Raw genomic sequence first — 23,288 nt, 5'->3', positions numbered from 1 at the left:
TCCCTGGGCAGCCCATTCCAGTGGCCAATCACTCTTTCTATTAAGAATTTCTTCCTAATATCCAGCCTAAACCTCCCCTGGTGTAGCTTGAGAGTGTCCTCTCATTCTGTCACAGGTTGCCTGGGAGAAGAGACAAGCCCCCACCTGGCTACAACTACCCTTCAGGTAGTTGTAGACAGCAATAAGGTCTCCTCTGAGCCTCCTCTTCTCCAGGCTAAACCACCCCAGGTCCCTCAGCTGCTCCTCACAGGGCTTGTGCTCCAAATCCCTCACCAGCCTTGTTGCCCTTCTGTATTGGCTTGAGAAACTTGTGGAGGTCTAATCCGAAACTTTGCTTGATGTTAAGAGGGGTTGAAGTAAGTAGGCACTCCAGTTTGGAGGTGGGAATGCCTGAGAGTCCTGAGGCATGGACACTAGCAGAACTGGAGGTAGTTTTAAGAGGGGGTTCTCTTGTGAGCAGTAAGCAGCACATGTATACCACCTCATGGGCTTTTGGTGGTGTTTTTTTTCTAATACTGCTCAGTTTTTGGAGTCAAACCAGCAGCTCAAACTGTAAACTGCCAAGAGCATAAGGAAGTGAGCACAGAAAGTCTTTGAACAAACAAGAAGATAATTTGTTATGTATGACATGCAGTGCCTAACTGCTGCGGGAATTGTGGGTGCTGGGAGTTTCCATATGTAGAGAAAGCAACTGAGTAAACTGGGGAAAGAGACTCCATCCAGTGCTGAGAAAATATTCAGGGGAAGGTATCCTATTCTATGCATCTTCTGCTTTTGTTTCACCTGTATTATTGATTGGGTGTTATCATAATACAGATACTAGGCAGGCTTTTAAGAGCTCTGAACTGGTGCAGTATAACTCTTCTTATATTTTTATACCTATTGCAGCAGAGGAAGAAGAAAGGAACGTTTCTGTGGTGCTGGTTAAGGTCATAACTTGCTTGATGCTCAGAATTTTTTGCTAGCAGAACAGGAATCACTTCCTTACTGAGACAGTGAAGGTTATGAAGTGAAGGATTGAGTAGAATAGGAAAGTTGGCTGGTGTAACCAAAGATCTGTGGGTAGAAGCAGTAAAAGGGAATATTCTACAAAAAATGTGGGAATTAGACTGGAGACCTTGGTCTGGAAGGACACCAAATAGAGCAAGGCATGGCTAATTTAGTTTAACTGTAAATTCTTGTAAATTTATGATGTGGCAGTATTCCATAACACATTGTGAAACCCCACAGGCTGAAGCAAGCACAGAGTGACATTCTCAATTGACCAGGAAAGAATAACTTAAAGGTTTGGAGCTTGTGTTTGTTGGTGGGGGTTTCTTGGGGGTTTGTTTGGTTTTCCATCTTGCATTGGATGAAAGGGCACTTGAAGCTGTCAAACCTAGTAAAGGGCTGGAGAAGAAAGAAGATGCTGGCAAATAGTAATGGACAGCTAACCCTGTAGTATAAGCCTCTGGAATATAAAAAAGAAGAATGAACAGAATTTAGGTAGAGCATGCTGGAAGATGCACTTGTCATCTGAGACCACTCAAATAACATGAATGTGACAAGACAGTGAAATCCTTCCTTTGTTGTATCTTGGCAGCTGAGTAGGCTGGAGGATGATATGTCAGCAAAACATTGGAGATTCTCTGGCTTTCTGAGCCATACAGCTTGTCTACAGGGTATTTGTAGGACATTTCCCCCCACTGGATTCTCTTTTTAACTCCCATTGAAAAGCTTGTGCTTTTTCCCCTGTAAAACTGTGTGTTCTGGAAACACTGTAAGGTCCTAGGCTGCTAGTTTTACTTCCCACCTTTCCCTCTTCCAATATCCATTAAAAAGAACAAAGTCCACCAAGTTTGCCTAAGAAGATGGGTCTTTACATCCAGTTGGCACAGAAATGTGGCCATTTAAGTCTAGTAACAAAGCCATTATGAATCAGTTATGCCATAAAAATGGGGCAAGTGCTTTTTGTTTTATGAGCATAGTGTTTATGATGAGCTTTGCTAAGCAGATACATAATCTCGAAGTACAGCCTAGTCCTGATATACTGTTTCTGCTATTTCTGACGTAACAAACAGTACTTGAGAAGACATTACACAGCCGCAGTTCACTGCATCTTAGAGCAAGCTTCTGTGCTGTAAATCTGGGAGCGTTTGCTAAAAATGTGAGTCCCTATTTTCATCATGGTTATGGAGGAAAATCATTTATGTGTGAAGAAAGCTGAAATACAAGCTGCTCTTTTCCTGCACATGCAAGAAAGCTGTGTGTGGCTTTGTCATGGACTTCAAAGCAGCTTCACATCAAAAAAATCCTATGCCGCTGTCGCTGTGAGTACTTGGAAGGAAGAACATAGAGATTGGAGTGAGGTTGGGGTCAATCTTTTCTCACAATGCAACATGTGACAGGACAAGAGGAAATGGCCTCAGATTCTGCCGGGGAAGGTTCAGGTTGGCTACTAGATAACTCTTTCTGTGAAGAAATTTTACCAAGCACTGGAACAGGCTGCCCGGGGAAGTGGTAGAGTCACCATCCTTGGAGGTATTAAAAAACCCCACATGGATGTGGTAGTTAGGCACGTGGTTTAGTGGTGGTGGATTGTGAGCTCTAGGTGAGTGATTAGATTTGATGATCACAGAAACATTCAGGTTGGAAAAGACCCTCAGGATCACCAAGTCCAACCAATAACCCTACTCTGCAAGGTTCACCCCTAAGCCATATCCCAAACACCACATCTGAAAGATCTTTAAACACATCCAGGGTTGGTGACTCAACCACCTCCCTGGGCAGCACATTCCAATGCCTGACCACTCTTTCTGTGAAGAAATTCTTCTTAATATTCAGTCTAAACCTGCCCAGTCATAGCTTGAGGCCCTTCCCTTTTGTTCTATCATGAATTACCTGTGAGAGACCAGCTCTAGCCTCTCCACAACATCCTTTAAGGATGAGAGCAGTGATGTCTCCCCTCAACCTCCTCTTCTCCAAACTAAAGAGCCCCAGCTCCCTCAGTCATTCCTCATAAGATATATTATTCGGGCCCTTCCCCAGCTTTGTTGCCCTCCTCTGCACTCACTCCACCACCTCCACATCTCTCCTTTATCGAGCTGCCCAAAACTGAACACAATACTCAAGGTGTACCCTCACCAGAGCTGAGTACAAGAGGACATTCACCTCCCAACTCCTGCTGGACACAGCATTTCTGATACAAGCCAGGATGCCATTAGCTTTCTTGGCCACCTGGGTACACTGCTTGCTCATATTCATTTCCCTGTTGATTAGAACCCCCAGGTCACTTTCTTCCAGACAGCTTTCCAGCCACACTTCCCAAGCCTGTAACATTGCATGGGGATTTTGTGACCCAAATGCAGGACCTGGCATCTGGCCTGTTGAAGCTCATCCCATTAACATTGGCCCATCGATCCAATCTATCCAAGTCCCTCTGTAGAGCCTCCCTACCCTCACAAAGATCATGATCTCAAAGATCTCTTCCACCATCAGTGGTTCTATATTAAAGATAATTATGCTTCTTCAGGAATCATGGGAAGTGTACCTACAGATGAAAAGAGAACATTTATTCCTACACCCAAACCCACCCACAGCTCATACTGAATTATTTTATAGAAGTACACGTCACCGTTCTGTGGCAGAAGAAATTCTTCCTGATACAGTGCTTTGAACTCTCAATTGCACAGTTGGATTTTCAATTACTTTGCATTTGTTACACACTTACTGGGTTGTTTCATTTCTGTCCATCTTCCTCCATCTGTCCCAGATTTCCTCAGCTTTTAATTCTGCAGAATTTGTCATTGTTGGTCCACTTTTTTTTTTGTTTGTTTTCCATAATTTGGATTCCCTTGTAGTAGGTGATTCAGTTCCTTAGTTATTCTATGTCCTGTAACAGAAGAAGTGTTCTACTTGGTTTGGGTAGTTGCCTTGTAAATGAAAGGTGGCTTTGTATCAATATCTCTGCCACTTGGCATATTGGAGGAGCCCCTGGTGACTACTGTGTGACAGCTGAGACCTGGCACTGCTGTACAGTCTGAATGTGACAGATATTAATGCTGACAATGTCAACCAAGCAGAGTGTCTGAAGGTCACTGGAGCTCGTCCCCACCCCACACAAACTGCAAAACCAGGCCTGAGGTGTCTCCCTTGATTCCCTGATTCAGGCAGAGAAAAGCTCTTTGTAGAACAGGGAAAACAGAATCTCTTTGCCTCAACCCCAATGGCTCCTTTAAGTGCATGCACACGTGCCCACTGTGACACTGGGCTAGCACCCCCAGTGCTACATTCCATACAAACCCTTTATCTCTCACAGTTGATTTTAAACCTAATTCGGAGGAAGTATGGCTCAGAGGCAGCTTTCCATTCTGCAATGATTTTTCTCTCCCAAATTGCTTAAGTTAGTGAAAGGTTTTGAATTTGAGTGATTGAGGTGGGGAAATCCTTGTGTGTGTGTGTAAATATGTACAGATATCTGTGCCCACACTGTATCTGTGTATGAACAGTGTATGTGCACACACTTGTAAAAAGATAAGCATCCACATTATGCTTTTATAGAAATGGTTTTAAAGCCTGTTAAAAATAATGCATGCCTGAAAAAATATGAATGTCCTCCAAGAAGCTTGTGTTGAAATGATTGCTGAGCCTTTCACAGGGCTGGGCCTTCCCTCCAGAGCAGCATCCATCTCATCTGCAGCCTCTCTTATAAAGAATTGCAGAAAGAAAAGCTCTCACATTACAAAGCGTGGTTCCAAATGTCAGGATGACATTACTAATAGCTTCATTGCCTGAAACATCTTTTCATTATTACTTGAAGAGATTTTACTTCTTTCTTCTTTTACCTTTCACTTGGAAGTTACTTTTTTTTTCTTTAATTTTTATTTTCTTTTTTTCTTCATTATTTTCCCTTTCCCCCTTTCCCTTTCCCCCTTTCCCTTTCCCCCTTTCCCTTTCCCCCTTTCCCTTTCCCCCTTTCCCTTTCCCCCTTTCCCTTTCCCCCTTTCCCTTTCCCCCTTTCCCTTTCCCCCTTTCCCTTTCCCCCTTTCCCTTTCCCCCTTTCCCTTTCCCCCTTTCCCTTTCCCCCTTTCCCTTTCCCCCTTTCCCCTTCCCCCTTTCCCCTTCCCCCTTCCCCCTTTCCCCTTCCCCCTTCCCCCTTCCCCCTTCCCCCTTTCCCCTTCCCCCTTCCCCCTTTCCCCTTCCCCCTTTCCCCTTCCCCCTTTCCCCTTCCCCCTTTCCCCTTCCCCCTTTCCCCTTCCCCCTTTCCCCTTCCCCCTTTCCCCTTCCCCCTTTCCCCTTCCCCCTTTCCCCTTTCCCCTTCCCCCTTTCCCCTTCCCCCTTTCCCCTTCCCCCTTTCCCCTTCCCCCTTTCCCCTTCCCCCTTTCCCCTTCCCCCTTTCCCCTTCCCCCTTTCCCCTTCCCCCTTTCCCCTTCCCCCTTTCCCCTTCCCCCTTTCCCCTTCCCCCTTTCCCCTTCCCCCTTTCCCCTTCCCCCTTTCCCCTTCCCCCTTTCCCCTTCCCCCTTTCCCCTTCCCCCTTTCCCTTTCCCCCTTTCCCTTTCCCCCTTTCCCTTCCCCCCTTTCCCTTCCCCCCTTTCCCTTCCCCCCTTTCCCTTCCCCCCTTTCCCTTCCCCCCTTTCCCTTCCCCCCTTTCCCTTCCCCCCTTTCCCTTCCCCCCTTTCCCTTCCCCCCTTTCCCTTCCCCCCTTTCCCTTCCCCCCTTTCCCTTCCCCCCTTTCCCTTCCCCCCTTTCCCTTCCCCCCTTTCCCTTTCCCCCTTTCCCCCTTTCCCTTTCCCCCCTCCCCCTTTCCCCCCTCCCCCTTTCCCCCTTTCCCCCTCTCCCCCTCTCCCCCTCTCCCCCTCTCCCCCTCTCCCCCTCTCCCCCTCTCCCCCTCTCCCCCTCTCCCCCTCTCCCCCTCTCCCCCTCTCCCCCTCTCCCCCTCTCCCCCTCTCCCCCTCTCCCCCTCTCCCCCTCTCCCCCTCTCCCCCTCTCCCCCTCTCCCCCTCCCCCTTTCCCTCTCCCCCTACTTATTTTTTCTGTATTATGATGTTGAGCCCTGTCTTGTAAGGATGTACAGTTGAAGCATAACAGAATAAATGAATGGTTATTTATTTATAAACAATGGGACTGCCTCATGGTAACAGGAGGAAAATTAAACTCAGAAATTATGAACAGTGGTTGTGGCAGAGTGTTGTCTGGGCATGCCTTTTGTATAGCACTCAGAGCAGATCACTTACTCTGAAAACCCAGAATAATTTAACAAGTCCATCTGTTATAAGTAGCTGTGATGCTTCTTCCCATGCTGTGTACAGCAGTGAGGGAGTAATGACCAGGAGAGACAGTGATCCACTACAGATAACCTTATTTTGGGTAGCATTCTGCCATCCAAATGGAGAGAGGGGTGGAAAAAATAAAAAAGAAAGAAAGAGTTTGGGACTAACTCTGGTCTGGTGGTGAAGAGGGAGGTTCCAAATGAAACAACTCTGAAGCAGAGGAGCTGGGAGGTGGCAGAGAGATCTCTGCTAGTGCTGCTGAACTGCTGTGGTTTTCTTCTCTCTTTTGTTTTGCCTGGGAGCAGGAGGGAAGCACAGATTGGTTTTGCTCTAGGCCTTCCTTCCACTCCTGCTTCTGGGATTCCCTGGGGTGCCTTGCTGGTAGGAGTGACTAGAGAAGGCTGCTTCTCCTGGCTTTGCTTGAAGCTTGTGATCACCTGCTGGAAGCCCCAGTGATGTGTCTTCTGTGTGCTCTGAACCTGCCTGTGTTTGGGCTTTCCTGTGGACTAATACTGTCCTATCAGTAAAAGGCTTTATTACAGCTTTCTCTGCTGTCACTGACATGCAAGCCAGGATGTTGTAATAAAGACAGGTTTGCTCCCTGAAAGCAAATGGCTTTTCTGGCTTATAACTTTAGTGGAAGGATTTGCACAAGTTGTTGCAACCTCTTTTTCTGGAGCTGAAAGCTTTTGTTTTATTGGTTGATATGGTTTTCTGAAGTGAAACACCATTGTGGGGGTAAAATCTGCCACTTTGACAAGGAATTAATTTTGATGTGAACATTATGTGCCTACTAATATTAGCTGCCTCACCCCTGAAAAATGGGCACAGTTGGACTCCTTGAGTGTGGCAAGGTGAAATAAAGTTTTTTCTTACTACCTCACTGATCTGTGGCTGATGATTTTGTAGAGTACCTTGGCCGGTTCGTTTGGCTCTCCCAAAACCTGTCGTTTCATAGCACACTTCTTGCTGAGACCTGACACATCCTCACAACCTAGTAGACCTGGAACAAAGCAGTGCTGAAATCTCATCTTCCTGACAGGGCACTGGGGGAGAGAGGAGAAGGGTGGGCGCACTGTAATGCAGTGGGAGGGGTTAATCACTTCAGGGATGATGTCAGAGTGCAAGGTGATACATTACTGTGCTTTGCTGTGCTCAGGACCACTCTTTTCTCTCATTGGTAAGGATCTAATGGGCCTTAGACTCATTAGATGTCTCAGATGCATACAGTCTAGGTGTTTCATTGTGGGTGGTGTGTCTTTGAAACCACTCTTCATATAGGTAAAAATGTGACAGTTGTGAGGGTTTTGTTCCATGAGCGATCATGCTGGCTGCAGCAGCAGTACTTTTGTAATGTCATAGTCCCACCTTTGTGGTTTGCTGTTGGGGTTTTATTATAGCAAACTTACATTGTTGCATGTATTTCTCTTTGTAGTGTCCTGTCTCTTCCCCAGAAGAGGAAAAGCTTATTAGCATCAAGAGGCCTAAAACTCCAGTTTCAGATGAGTTATCAGATATCGACACCCAAACCAACTGGACTAAGTCACTTCCACTGCCAACACCAGAAGAGAAAATGCGACAACAAGCGCAGGCAGTCCAAACAGATCTGGTTCCTATTAATGTGACTGGTAGGCTTTTAATTTCAGTCATTAAATTACACTGAGGGAGGGAAGGGATAAAAAGGGATTCACACAGTTGGATTATATTTTGACACTCGTATGATTGATGCATGAAATTTAATTACTTACTGCACCTTTCTGTGAAAACAGCGTTTTGTTTAATAGTCTATCTCCAAAGTTAATGAGGAAACATCAAAATCCCTTAAAATTATCATTAATGAAGACAGTCTACACAATGTGGGTTTGAAACAGCGTGAGATATTCGTGAAGTACTAGAAGAGGATTAATAAATAGTATTTTGCTGTGGACTGTTCTGAAGATACATAATGGAAAATCACGTTTCATGCCATGCTGATGATTTTCAAGGGTTTTCTTTCTAGGAATTTTACATAAGGAAAGTTACCAGGGGTTTTCTATATTCCAAATACTGCACATTACAAAAGGCAAGAAAAAAAAAATTGCCTCAAGGGTTGGGTTTTTTATCAGCAAGAGGATAGCAGGGTGAATAGGGTAAGAGCAGCAGAAGTTAACGGGGCTACGTCTTCAGCAAGACACTCACGGGACCATAGTCCACATCTTCTTGCTGTGAACGGTCTGTTAACTCTTCATGTTGAAAGTGCTCTTTGGTTTTACAGTTGTAGAACTCATGCCTTGTGGAAGTTAAATTATGCTCAAGCCTAATGCTGAGTACATATGTTGCTACATGTGAATAGAATTTGTGTGAAAGATTGAATTGTCACTTCAGTTTAACAGTCCCTCTTTTTCTACACAGTATCCAGCCATTATAGAATAGAATAGAGTAGAATAGAATAGAATAGAATAGAGTAGAATAGAATACACCAGACCAGGTTGGAAGAGACCTTCAAGATCATTGCATCCAACCTATCAACTAATTCAACCCACCTAAACAACTAAACCATGCAGCCAAGCACCCTATCAAGTCTCCTCCTGAACACCTCCAATGATGGTGACTCCACCACCTCCCCAGGCAGCCCATTCCAATGGGCAATCACTCTCCCTGTGTAGAACTTCTTCCTAACATCCAGCCTAAACCTCCCCTGGTGCAGCTTGAGACTGTGTCCTCTTGTTCTGGTGCTGGTTGCCTGGGAGAAGAGACCAACATCCGCCCGTCTACCTCCCTTCAGGTAGTTGTAGAGAGCAATAAGGTCACCCCTGAGTCTCCTCCTCTCCAGGCTAAGCAACCCCAGCTCTCTCAGCCTCTCCTCTAATCTAAATAACTGAGTACTTGCCTTCCAAAACCAGGATGATATTCAATATCCAATTTATTTCAAATGCCATATGGCATGCTCTGACTCCATGCTCAGTCTTACAACTAATAGCTCACACTATTTGGTTTTGTTCTGAAAGTACCCTGGGTGGTGTTCTTCCATGTATGACTACCAGTATTTTCTTCACCTGTATTTTTTATGAACTATAATTTTAGACAGTATTATTTAATAGTATTTAAATAGTGTAAGAGCAGTACTTCTGTGACAAACATCAGAGAGCTGAGAAAGCAACAAGAATTCTTTCTTAAATAGCAGAAAATACTTGAAATAAACAGCATTAAGAGGACTGAAAATTACAAACACTTCACATCTGGAAAATTAATAGAAGGAAAATAAATGTAATGCTCAAATGTTACTAGGCCAGCTGGCATTATCTGGGGGATGTAGGTGCAGAAGGCTGAGTTGTGGGAACAATGGATAATCTGACATAATCGATAAGCTTGAGCAGGGCTTAGATACTGTGACAGCAGGAACAGGGTATACTTACAGAAAGAGTAATCCGCTGTTTGATTTAAATGATCCTGCCCGCTGAAAATATATGGAGGAGAAAAACAGATGGAAAGAAAAATGAGACGAAAGAGATCAAATAAACCTCATAGACTTAATTCATTGTCACTGAGAACATCAACATGTTAGGATAAACTAGTCTTGAGACGTAAAGCAGCTTAATTGGACTGGTGTAGCAAACCTTGTGTGCCCTGAACTGTTTGGTTTGCGCTTGGCAAATGCAGCAGTTCTCAACTTTTACGATAAAAGCAGTGCGTGTTTGTATTACACCTCACCTTTTTGGAGTGTGCTGTTGAGCATTTATTCCCTTGTAAGCATGGTAATCAGAGGGGATGGAAAGGGAGGGCAGTAAAGGAAGACCACTGTTGCAGCATGTGGATGGTCTCTGTGATCTGCTGTTTCCTTTCCCTGAATAATTACATTACTACTGTGAAACAAGGCAAGCAACAGTAACAGACTAGGAGCCACACACAGCATACATGAAAAAGCTGCTATCCTTGTTCCTTTGTAAAAAGTCACAATCTGGTCCCCTCCTCTGCTCTCCCACACATAGAATAATTTTATGTTGTGGAGTTCCTTATGTTACTGCATGAGGCAGGAAAAAACCAACCAAGAATTCTGTCCAGTTTGTTCAATGTGCCATGGAACAAGCCATCACTGGTGTTTGTTTTCATCGGGCTTTTTCCTTCACTTGCCTTCCCCGCCCCCCCTTCCCGCCCCACTCCCAGAAGAGAGGTCCAAAAACTCCCATTTTACTACTTGTAGCATGAAATAAAAGGTTAACCTCTGAAGAGGCTGTTGGCAATAGACAGCATTTTCAACAGCACATTAGTAATGATTCTGATACAATGGCCTCTCACGTGGCTGTGCAGCAAACGCTCCGCAAGGTCAGCTTTCGGGCCTTTTCGGTGGATGGAGTGCAGCAGCTAATGCAGTCATAGTAAAAATCCGTTGGATAGCCTAAAGGTGCAGGGGGGCATTGCATTGGGCTGACAAGCTGCTGACTGGGCTGACAAGCTGCTGACTGGGCATCCAGATATGGGTGCAGTTTCAGACTTTGGGAGTGCCTGAGCTGAGCTTATTCTGGGCCTGGAAAGGGTCTGGGCTGAAATTCTAGCGGTGGCCACTCCTTGCATTTACACATCTTGGGGGTTAAAAGATGTATAATGGTGTCTGCTTTCATGGGGGTTTCGGAACTAACTTTCTTTCCAGAGGGAGCAGGCTGGTGATGGTGGAGGTGATCAGTGCCAGGCAGGATCCTGCAAAACATTTAAGGGTTTGCTTGAGTCTGACTTGACTGACTTCAGTGGGACTCTAAGCACCATACTTAAATATTTTCAGTGCATCCAAGGAAACTGAGTAAACTCTATGAGCAATGCCTAGGTGATTTGTTAGAAATCTGTAACAGAAGGAAAGTATTCTTAAATGTGCAAAATCCATTTAATGTTAAGGTGATATATATTTTCTAAAAATAATTTTTAAAAGATGGCAATGAAGAAGGGGGGAAAAAACCAAGATGTTCTGATTTAGCTTGTTGGAGTCTATTAAAGCTGCTACTTTGGAATTCTACACATTTTCACTGTGGCTTTGGGGAAAAAAAACCAAACTTTGTCAATCAAAAGTCATTAAAGATGGATTGGTTGAGTTAGTTCTTGGGTAGGTCAGGGGAAGAAGTTATTGTGGATCAGCTGACACAGTAACATTTCCCCATGGTCATCCTGTTTGTGCTGTCTGAGGCTTCATGTAAAAGACTCTCTCCTTGTTTGCATCCTCTACTTACCACTTATGTTTCGTTCCAGGGCATTCAAAGCTGTATTTTAATTTCCTTGCATCTCACAGTCTCAGGCCTAATTGTTGGCCTTTGAATGGAGAAAGATTTATTCAGAGAAGCAAAACTTTTCTCCTTCAAATTTGCTATGATGTGGATAGAATTATTATCCTGCATGGCAGGATAACCAAATCTGACCCCATAAAGGTTCTACTATCCTGGTAGTGGTAATGCCCCAGACAGTGCATAGTCTGTCTCAGTATTGCAGGGGCTTCTACTAAGCCACTGGGATCCATACCTCTAAATTTTATGAATCTCATAGGCTTCCTCCTCCCTTAATCTGCCCTGACTTCAATCACTTCATCCAAAATTTGGATGGGACTGGCACTTCTTTGTAGCTGCAAGAATGCCACTTCACACAAGTGTGGTTCATGGGAGCGCAAGGCTCCAGTCAAACAGAGTCAGAGTCTTTATGTTTACAAAATGGTGAATGAAACTGGTGTTTTTTTCCTTGCATTGTCATGAGTCCACGTGCTGTACTTTTAATATGACTGTATCTTTAACTGTTACAGAGGTAAGGAGGTTTTCTATGCCATTTGCACGACACACATCATCCTGATGTGCAGTCAGGCAGGGATATTTATGACGTATTAGTTGTTCTGCATTAATCACTTTTTAGAGGTAAATAATTTGGTCATCAATTTTCAGAACATCCCTAGCAAAAAATATCTACACATGTGGGTATTTTTTCCCTGCATTTAACATTTAAATGGATTATCTAAAGGGCACTTATTGCTTTAAAATGCTTTAACTTCTAAAAAGGGTGTTACATGTGGGGGTAGTCCTTACATTTTTAGTGGTAACAGAGAAGTGACTTGGCTCACAATCTGTAGGGCAAGCTTTATCTTCCTGGTAGTAAAATGGCCAAATTATAAACCTCTAAACAGAAGTGAATTCCTAAAGAAAAGCTGCTTAATGATAGTGGTGCTTCTGGGTCCCATTATGATACAGCACATGGTCATCAGAAGGCTTTGTCTGGCAGCGTGCTCCTGCACACATTTTTTTCGGCTCTTGCCATTGTATATTTTTGTAATCCTTTATAAGATGTCTGTTTTAAGCATCTTGGGCTCTGACTGAAATATTTATGAGACCAAAAGACTGGTTTGATCTCTGCATGCTCCATAGTACTTATTTGTATTCGTGTTCAAAGATCACCACCAGAGTGGTGGCACACTTGACAGGTTCAGAGCAACCTGGAAGGGAAAAGCAGCGTCTTGTGTGATTTAATGATGGAGCTGTGCAAAGACGCAATAGCTGTTGCCAATGGCGATGGCTGTTCCCGCATAAACCCTTGTGATCTTTCATTTTCATGAGCAGATCTGCTGCTTTTTTGCAGCTCGTTACTTCAAAATGAAACAACAATACCACACACACAAAAAAACCCTGAAGGGTCAAATCAAAGCAAGGATTCTGTTCACTTCTGGAATTAGAGCTGCTCTCACCAGATCTGAACTGGGCTCAGGAAGTCAAAACTCCTTTTAAAGCCTGCAGTCCTGTGTAATGGATTTGCGTCTGAGGCCTTACTGTGACAATGTGCTGTATCTTCCTTCAATGTAAACCTTTGTAGGACAAGCTAACATCATTTGTTAATGCCTTTTTTTCCATTTCTACAACAATGTGAGTGGAAGAAAGTGCATGATGTCAGCATGCTTGGAAGTAATGTTGCTTTGCTTGTTCTATCATGTATTAGGGGAGAATTTCGACCGCCAAGCCAGCATTCGGCGGTCTCTAATTTACACAGACACGGTGGTAAGACGGCCGAAGAAAGTCAAAAGGAGAAAGACTATTACAGGAATCCCTGACAACATACAAAAGGAGCTAGGTATGGCTCATCAGAACTGTATTCCATCCACTGTTCATTGTCACTGCTTATCATTACTTGACTAATGACATTACCAGTGCTCATGAAACCAATACAGTCTGATAGCCTATTATGGTTCCAAACGTGTGTGCCTCTGATGCACAAAGTGGCAAGGGAAATTAGGACCTTTTATCTGAATTCCATCTATTGAAGGGAGCACAGGGCAGGGTATTTGGAAAATGATGTACTGGTACAATGGAAATCTGCAGGGATGTAAGGTTTCTGTTCCTTAATGTTTTCTTGGTTATTTGGGCTTTTCCCCCAGCAATCCCAAGCACCAACAGAGGCTGGGCAGTGACTGGCTTGAGAGCAGCCCTGAAGAAAAGGACTTGGGGGTGCTGGTGGATGAGAAGCTCAACCTGAGCCAGCAGTGTGCACTTGCAGCCCAGAAAGCAAATCACATCCTGGGCTGCATCAAGAGAAGCACAGCGAGCAGGTCGAGGGAGGTCATTCTCCCCCTCTACTCTTCTCTGGTGAGACCCCACCTGAAGTACTGCAGCCAGTTCTGGAGCCCCTATTACAGGAAGGATCTGGACGTGCTGGAACGTGTACAGAGGAGGGCCATGAGGATGATGAGAGGGCTGGAGCACCCCAACTGAGAGAGTTGGGACTATTCAGTCTGGAGAAGAGAAGGCTCTGAGAAGACCTTATTGGTGTCCTTCCAGTATCTCAAGGGGGCCTACAGGAAAGCTGGTGGGCAACTTTTTAGAGTGTCAGGTAATGATAGGACTAAGAGGGATGGTGCAAAACTAGAAATGGGTAGATTCAGATTGGATGTTAGGAAGAAATTCTTCACCGTGAGGGTGCTGTAACACTGGAACAGGTTGCCCAGGGAGGTGGTAGAAACCACATCCTTGGAGGTTTTTAAGGCCAGGCTGGATGTGGCTCTGAGCAACCTGCTCTAGTGTGAGGTGTCCCTGCCCCATGTCAGGGGTTTTGAACTAGATGATCCTTGAGGTCCCTTCCAACCCTAACAGTTCTATGATTCTATGATGTTCATTGAAAGAAAACTGAAGTGGGCAGACATGCTGGCTTGCAAACAATTACTCATGGATGCCTTCTTGGATCTGCCAAGAGTTGCATCAACAGTGAAAAACATGTAAATTTTCCAGCTTAATTTAGCTCTAATTGGTGATTCCTTAAGAATAAATGTTATTTGATTGGAAGCAACTTGCAAGGGCTCATCAGCTATTGCATATATTCCAAAGGAAAAATTCCTACTCAGTCTCATTTACAGTACCTTTGGCTATCCTTTCATAGTTGGTACTGTACATGATACTCAAAGCTGATGAAGTAGTCTGTATTTTGGCAGACCTTTCAGGCACTTTTGCAGAACTCTTTAACTGGTTATTCTTACTTATTTAAAAAAAAAAGAATATAACTTTCCAGGTAAAATTACACTCCCTCTCTAGTTTTTTTTTTTTGGCAGTAGAGGAAGAGTGTCTTTTAAAGTAGTGTGGCAGAGCATAATTTTAGGTGTTTTACATGTGGAATCATCTCATATTGATGATTTCAAGTAAGTTTTACTGCCTTGCATCTTGCATCTCTTTCTTTTTTAATGGTGTTTTAATTCTTGGTGGTTGGTCTAGATTTTTCAGTAACAGGAGCAAAAATATGTGTGTGAGTCAGTTTGAAGTGAACTAGAGGGCCCAGTGTAGAGAAAGTAAGAAGCAAGTGTATGGAAAGTGGTTTGTGAGTAGACCTGTGCTCCTTTGACATCTGTAATGAAACTGCCCTGCCATGGGATCCTCTGCTTCAAGAAAGAAACTCCATTTTTCTAACTCTGCTAGGATGGCTGAAGTTAGGCAGCTTTAAATGTTGCCACCTTTGGGTCCCCCATAAGGATTTGATTTCTAACTGCTGCTCTGAGATTTGTCCAAGTTTCACAGGTGTCTGTCCACCTCTTCTTGGGAGATGGGTGCTGTTTTATGCCTGCTGTAGGGAGCTCCTCATAGTGTGGATTCCCTTCCTCCCTCTTCACTGTGTGTAGTGGGCCTTACCACCTGACAGGAGACAATGTCCAGACCAAGAGATGCTCCTGGAGTTCAAAATCTGAATTTATTTCCTGAGAGAGAACAGCACATTCATCAGACCTGCAGTCAGGTATAAGCAAGCTTGAGAGTTTAAATAAAGTAGATTTGTTCTTACCAAATGAAGATCAAAGCTGGAAACAAAGCTACATAAAACTTAATATTAAATTATTCTCAACAAGATTCCCTTCTGTTTTAAATCTCTCTGAGGATAATCCCTCAGGTGCCGTGTTTACAGCTAGTTTGAGGAATAGCAGAAACAGCCTTCTTCCTCTCTCATCTGTTCTAGAGCTGTTTTTCCATTTCAAACTGAACTGCTTTGCTCTTTTGTCTAGAGCTTAGATGAAATGCCTCGTGCTCCTTAAAAGTACTTGTGCTGCTTAAATGCAAAACTGAACATGACTTAAATTGTTCATTTTCAATGTTATTACAGTGGTCTTAGTCTTCTGTGGTATTCTGAAAATGGCACACATACCATGGACATTGGTTTTGGTAGGGATTATCTTTGACACTTGATGACCTACCCTGAGGCAGGTAGCAGAGAAAAGCAGAGTGACATAGAAGGTTTTGTTCCACACTGCCATTTGTCTCTTGTTGGGGTTCTCCATGCTTTTTCAGGCACATGGCTTTTGAAACAGGTAACTTGTTACTCAGGTGGATGTGTGAACAATGCTTATTGCCAGCAGACTTTCCAGAACTTTGTGGTAATGTTTGTGAGGCCTTCAGACAGATGTTTAATGATTGAAAGCATCAGCTGTAGTTTTCCTAGTGGCATTAACTGAGAATTTCTTCAATTACTGCCTTAAAAGAGGTTTGTGTCTTTTGCCAGCCTGTTTGCTAAGGGTGACAGGTTTTATGGTCTTGATTTCAGTCTTTCACCTCTGTGCTGAGCATGTTTCATGTTGCATTGCTTGAAGATTTTCCTTGGCTCCTAATCTAAGTTGCAGAAATTTCAGGGATGGCAGTACCTCAGTGTAGGAGCTCTGCCCTGGAGGGTTCACTGCCCGACAACTGGCAGGCAAGTAGAGGTTCAGCCATCTGCCCTACAGTGGAAGTTGTTTGAGGAGCTTCTCGTTACTTCCGTGGTGGTTTTATGTCATCTACACAGCAAAATGTATGCCAGGAAGACTCTCTAATGGAACTCTCCATCCTGTTAGCATATTGCTTTCCCTCACTAGAAACAAAGTGCAGTTTAAAAGAGAGAAGTTATCAGTATCTTCATCTCATAGATGGGGAAACCATGACTTAGCTGGAGTCACCCAGCAGGCAGCTGGCAAGGCTGGGAATAAATTAAATCTCCCCCATCCTTGTTCAGTACTCTCTTTGCCTTTTCTCCTCTGACACTCCCCAAATATTTCTGTACTTGTCCATTCCTATTTCTCTTACACTGTCCCAAAATAAATAACAAGTTGTTTTAAAACATTCCACAGTTCATTTGATCAGAAGAAGGATTCGGACTAAAATCCAAATCAAGCAATTGCATTGTGCCTATTGACATTCTCCCTGTGGTTTCAGCTGAATAAATCTCTTTGTTTCTCCCCTAAAGCTGAATGGCTGTAATATTTACACAAAGATTAAAATCCCTTGGTACACCAGAGTTGCTGTGCACAGGCTGAATAACCAACACATACAGCAGATTCTTGTTACCCCTTGTTTGTCCTTCAAAAGAAGCAGAAACTTGAGAGAACCTCAAAGCTTCAACCAAGTTTGAACTATTTTCATTTCATGGAAGAGCTTCTGCTACACCAAACTGATGGGGTTCTCCCTTGACTGCTTTGGAATAAAAAATACCAGACAGAGGAGAGAGCTTGTGCAGATTGCTGGCCTGAGCTCAGTGCCTGCAGTACCCTCATAGAATTTAGACAAATGTACCAACAGAGATCCTTAACTGCACCCTTGAAGCGTGTGCTGAAAGTATCTTTAAACATTGCTACTTCTGAGCATTGTAATACTGCTGTGTTTTCGCAGGTGTCTTCCAGCAAGGAACCAGTCTCTGCACAGACTGGAAACTTCTGCACTAAAAATGCTGTGTAAATTAAATGCAGTGTCATAGATAGTACTTTGAGACAGAAGAAAAATATGAGATGCCCACTAGTTGAGAGATGCCAGTTATTTTCTAAGTAGTCATTCTTTCAACAGCAGGACCCACTCAGTACTATTCAGCAGAACAACACTGAAGTAAGACAAGAAAGCAAAGCATTCCTCTCTGCCAAGCACAGCAATGCAAAATTAGTTTTGCTTAACTTTCAATTACCTTCATTGTCTTACAGAACATTAATATTTTATATATATATATTTAAAGGAGTTAATGTTGGATCAAGAGTGCAGAAAGGGCAAGAAACTTTGAGATGATGTTTTTCTTCACACTTCTGCGCATTCAGTTTCTCTGCTCTGTGTTGCCGTTATCCATCACCTCTAGCTGTCTTCTTCAGACAGCACCTTATATGCAAACTGCTATTCTTCCCTCATGAAGAAGATGATTCCCAAACAAGTTCGGTATAGATGAGCATCTCTCTGGGAGAACCTGTTGCAGGCCATGCTCATTTCTTGTCTCTTGGTTACCTTCAGTTTCATGTGTTCCAATTCTCTAGATGAAATAAAGGCATTAGGAGGGTCCCTTCTCTGTGTCAGTGCTCTATGTCTGGCTCAGACTAACTTTCTTTTTCTGAAGGTACCAAGTTACCTGGCTATGAATGTTTCTTTGGAGCTCTGCACCAGTGCAGTCCCAGGCACCAATGAACAGCTTCTGGTGTCCCACACTCCCCTGTTTTGCAGGAGGAGCAGTTCCCAGACCTGAGAATTGGTTCTGCCACAACACATCTTCCAATTAAACATAACCTCACCAAAACAGGGGAGAGGAAGCCATCTTCAAGGTTTCCACCTTTTGATTTGGTCTTGTGCCAGGCATGCTGTTTTTCTTTAATCAAAGTCTCTTTCTTCACATTTTCAAAACCTGTCTTTTAATGCTATGCTTTGTGTGTGCTTCCCTTGAGCTATCTCAAAACGTTTTTTGTCCACCTTAAGGTGCAATTCAGGGTCTTAATGGCTTGGTGGTTCAGTTTTCCCACCCCTTGTACTTCTTTTTTTTCTTCCTAACAAGAGAGTTCAGAGGGTCAGAATGACCTCATATGCTTTTCTTCCACTTATTTCCCTGCCTCACATTTTCAGTAGCTCACAATGAATTGTCACTCCTAGGCCCTCCTGTCAGTCATCAGGATGAATATGACTGACACCTGAATTATTAGTCCCTTGTGTGATTTCTTGTGGCACAACATAGACCCTTTGTTGGTGCATTAGAGGAAACAGTTCTATCTCAGCATCATGGGGGCACATAAGTCTTTATCATCAATCATAGAATGGCTTGGTTTAGAAGGGACCTTAGAGATCATGTATTTCTACCTCCCTGCCATGGGCAGGGATGCCTCTCTACTAGATTTGCTTCATCTAATATGGCCTTGAACACCTCTGTGGAAGAGGCATCCACAGCCTCTCTGGGCTACCTATTTCAGAGTCTCACTGTTCCGTTGAAGACTCCTCTTAAGGGATATTATTTTCCAAGTTGTTGCTTCAGCACTTGCAGTCACTCAAGATAGAGGTCCCACAGCTAGGAAGAGTCACAGCTGTGCTGTGGGCCTACAGAAATACCATGCAAATACCTAGCTGTTCAGGCTGGTGTTCTGTACTTGCTTCAGTAAGGAGCTTTAAAAGTCCTTGAACAGAGTATCTCTCTTCCAGAGCTGCTGTGCCTGTTAACTAATACTGGTTTTAAAGGTGTACTTTCTCAACACTGTTTCCAGCACTATTAATCCAGAAATCAAGAGTGTTAGAAAACAGGTATGATCTGCTTTTTGATAATGGGGGATGAAAGACAGAGATGCCAGGAATATATTTTTTTACCAGAGGCTGTTCAGTTAGTGAAATTAACAGATTCAAGAAAACTTAAATTCCCTACATTTCCATCAAAGTTCTCCCTTTCAGGGTGTCACTAACATAGGCAAGGAATCAGGATATTGTTTTAGCTGTCAGGACTGAAAGTATTGCAAGATTCTCTGCGATATTTTTCTTCCCCTTGAGAGAGATTACAGATGTTTCATGGAGCACAGTGAAAATTCCTTAAAACTACCATAAGCCAGATGTACTTGTCTATTTCTTGTTGAATGTCTATTAAAAATCATTTGGTATTTAATTGCTAGGGTAAAATAGATTAAGAATCTCCAAGGGTGTTTTCTTTTTTAGTGGTGGAAGTTGTGGTGCCTGTGTGGTGACTTGGCCAGGTCACCAGGTTTAGAGGAAGATTGCTAGGTGGGGCATGAGAAGATGAGAGCAGCAAACTTCAGGAATGTGCCTGGGGCACAAGAGACAAGTGCTTATAGCAGAAATGATTAGTCAAAAGAAGTTTGGGAAGAGTGATTACTTCTATGTACTAGTTGAAACAAGCACATTCTTTGTGCTATCCTCTCCAATCCTCAGTTATCTGCACGCATTTCAGTGCAGAGGACCTTTCTGCTGATTCTCTGTAGTGAGTTACTGGTGCCACCCGATCAGCCAGAATCACAAGGAGATATGGAGTCTTTTAGTAGCTATTATCTGGCCCTAGGAATTAGATGCAGATGCTTTCTTTTTTTCCCATCAGATCTTCAGTCACTCTCAGTGCCTGTCATCTCTAATGAGCAACACCAATGACTGCTGGAGTCAGGGAAAACTAGTGTAACCTGTATAGGTCTATCTTGGATCAAGTGCTTGGAGCTAAGGCATGCATTTGAACCTCTTCCCTGTGTTTCCATGCAAGAAATGTTAAAATATTCTGCATATTTTGTTTGTTCCAGCTAGTGGGTGTTTTGCTTCTGGAGCCTACACTGTGTGTTAGGAAAGAGCATTTGCCCTAAGAGGTATTTTCAGCTTAGGCTAATCAAGAAAGGGGTATAGTTACTGGTCTCCTGTGGTGAACATAGCACTGTCTGCAATTATTAATTACTTTCAGCACGTTTATCATACCACCAAACTGCAGCCCCTTCTGACTTCCTAACATTCAGCATTTGTAACCTAATGTCCAGTTCTGCAACATTTTTCTCTGCTATCTGCCTGAAGATCACTCCTGCAACTAGATGGACTTGCAAGTGGTATTCTTTAGAAGCTCTGATTAATATCACAGTATCACTAAGGTTGGAAGTGACCTCAAAGATCATCGAGTCCAACCTGTCACCACAGACTTCATGACTAGACCATGGCACCAAGTGCCACGTCCAATCTCCTCTTGAGCACCTCCAGGGATGGTGACTCCACCACCTCCCTGGGCAGCCCATTCCAATGATGAATGACTCTCTCCTTGGAGAACTTTCTCCTCACAATATCCAGTATTGTGGTGTTGCAGAAATCCTGGAACTTCTGGCTGCTATTTGAGTAGAGGCTTTCTGAGAGAGACAGTGTAATAAATAATCAATTGAAGGTTTGAGCTGGCCCTTAGCTATGGATTTTGTCAACTAGTTGCAGTATCAGCAAAGGTGGTTTGTTTTTTTGTGCATTTGCAGTGCGTTTGTAAATAGCAAACAAAACACTCCTCATTACCCTCCTCTGAATTCCATCACAGTCTTAAAGCCCACAACATTTTAAGAGAATACCTGAGTCTTAAATGTTTCTTTGGTCATTGTTTGGAGGTTTTTTTGAACCATTTTCCCTGCAGATTTCTGTTGTTCCTGTTCAGGAAATGGAACTGTAAAAAGAGCAATCTCTGTATTATAAAGGACAAGTAAATCCTCACAGCTTTTGCTTAAGATGCTGCATAGATGTAAAACCAAAGCTGAAGTAATTTCAGAATATAATCCATTTCTACAAAAAATTACATAAAACCTCAATGTTGTGCTCTTGTGATGGAAACTGCTGTGAAAAGTCCCATAATGATCGAAGGATGTAGCCCTGTACTTTATACTTCTGAGACTAGGCTGTCTTGCCCCTTCTGAACCCTGTGTTTGTTTGGGATCTGACTCATTCTAACTACTAGAGGCTTCTCACTGGTAGAGATGTGCCCCTGATGGGCTCCCCTGCATTTTCAAGATTGTAAAGGCTTACTGCTGTTGAATCAATTTCACAGAAGCACAGCATGTTAGGGGTTGAAAGGGACCTTGAAAGATCATCTAGTCCAACCCCCCCACCAGAGCAGGATCACCTAGAGTAGGGCACACAGGAATGCATCCTGGTGGGAGAGAAGGAGACTGATTTGATTGGGATTAAGTGAACGAGGTGGGAATTACAAAAACATAGTGATTTTTATTTTTGCCAGAAATCCCACCCAAAAATGATGTGTAAAACTTACTAAATTATTTACAGGTTCTATTTGCTTGTGAATTCTACCAGGATGCTCATGGGCAACTGTAGTACAATTTAGAGACTTCAGGAAATGGAAAAGGCTAAACCCCAAAATAGCTTTGCCCCACTTATAAAATCAGAGGCAAGCCAGGAACCTCAGGGAAAGCTGATGAGGGCACCAGGTTGTACTCACAGGGATGGAGCAGGAATTTGGCAATGGTCCCTAGGTCTTTCTTCAGTGGCAGGCTCCAGAGCTGCAGGTTTTATAATTGATTTGTGGATAATGTGGCACAAGTCCAAAGGAAAAGGGACCCGCCAGAATCAAGTGTCTGTAGACGTGGCTGTCATGAGGGGAAACTTCTGCAGTGGCACTGTCTGAACAGTGTGATCAAGCCACAGTTTCACGGCAGTCAGGGTCACTCCAGCAGCAGGCAGGTCCAGGGAGAAGCCAGGTCCAAGTGCTGGTTTCTCCAATTTTGCCATGAAAGCAGAGCAAGTCCAAGATGAGCCAAAATGGGAGCGAGCAAAATGAGAGCGGGAATCCTGACGGCTTTCTGGTCACCCTATTGAAGGTGTTCCTAGACAATGTGTCCAGGGCCAATGTATACTGGGCACGAAGCACAATGCTACTCATAGTTCCCAAACCCAGTGGACTTCCCCCACTGATAAATATGTGTGACGGACCTCCACCCAGGCAAGAGGAATGGGAGCCATTTACCTGTCTCCAGGGGAAGGGGAAGGCAATTTCATGCCTTTGTCTTTCCCCAATCAAATTTCTGCTGATGGAGGTGGGGGAAGGGGGGTTTGGAGCACCCCTTAATAGAGACTCCTCAGCATCTCTGGGCATCTTGTTCCAGGGCTCTGTCATCCTCACAGTGGAAAAGTTTTCCTTATGTTTACACGGAACCTCCTATGCTCCAGCTTGCACCCGTTGCCCCGTGTCCTATCATTGGACATCATTGAGAAGAGCCTGGCTCTTATCTTCACGACACTTGCCCTTCATATATTTGTAAACACTGAAGTCACCTCTTAGTCTCCTCTTATCAAAGCTAAAGAGCCCAGTTCCCTCAGCCTTTCCTCATAAGGGAGATGTTCCACTCATGAGCATATTAGACCGGACCCTAAGTTAACTTCTAGTAGCAAACACAGGATTAGCACTGATGCCCAGCAGCATCCTGTGGTTGTTGATGCTGCCCTCTTGTTAGTGTGCTTCTCTGGTACTGCTCTGGCCTGGGCCAAGCAGTGGTCCCCCGGGCTACATCTTGGCATGGGTGCCAGGGGACAGGGAAAGAGCTCTTCCTCAGCCATTTTGCTACAGCCCTCCTTGGCCTCTTTTCAGTAGTGCAGATGTAGCACCAAGGTTTGTCTTTCACACATCGCTCTGCATTTGCCATAAGCAGCATGTCCCAGTAGTGTGTCTGTCACGCCTGATTTTGGAAGGAGGAAAGGGGAAGTCAGCAGGTCCGGTGCTGTTCTGCTTTGCCATTTTCCTTCGCTAGCAGTAAGCTCTTAGGCATAAACCGTGGATCTGTGTCATGCTGCTTGTGAAGCGGAGTGTATTTAGCTTCCTTGGTGAATACAAACATGCTGCATACTGAGATGA

General features: G+C 43.9%; 1 protein-coding gene across 7 annotated transcripts in view; it reads left to right on the top strand.

The window, feature by feature from the left end:
• The window catches only part of NHSL1 (NHS like 1), a 207,471-nt gene that overhangs the window by 172,363 nt on the left and 11,820 nt on the right, over window positions 1–23,288 (top strand). For 5 of the 7 annotated variants that reach the window (XM_068150512.1, XM_068150504.1, XM_068150558.1 and 2 more), the window contains exons 4-5: window positions 7,684–7,876; window positions 13,182–13,313. In XM_068150512.1, the coding sequence (XP_068006613.1) occupies window positions 7,684–7,876; window positions 13,182–13,313 (325 nt within the window). The remainder of the gene's footprint in view (window positions 1–7,683; window positions 7,877–13,181; window positions 13,314–23,288) is intronic. The other 2 variants (XM_068150532.1, XM_068150522.1) reach the window with 1 other exon arrangement.

This window comes from Melanerpes formicivorus, unplaced genomic scaffold (assembly GCF_026170545.1).
Source record: "Melanerpes formicivorus ecotype bairdi unplaced genomic scaffold, bMelFor1.0.p_v2 SCAF_2, whole genome shotgun sequence".
NCBI classification, from domain to species: Eukaryota; Metazoa; Chordata; class Aves; order Piciformes; family Picidae; genus Melanerpes; species Melanerpes formicivorus.
Note: the sequence above shows the minus strand (reverse complement) of the source record. Positions and strands in the feature narration are given on the sequence as shown.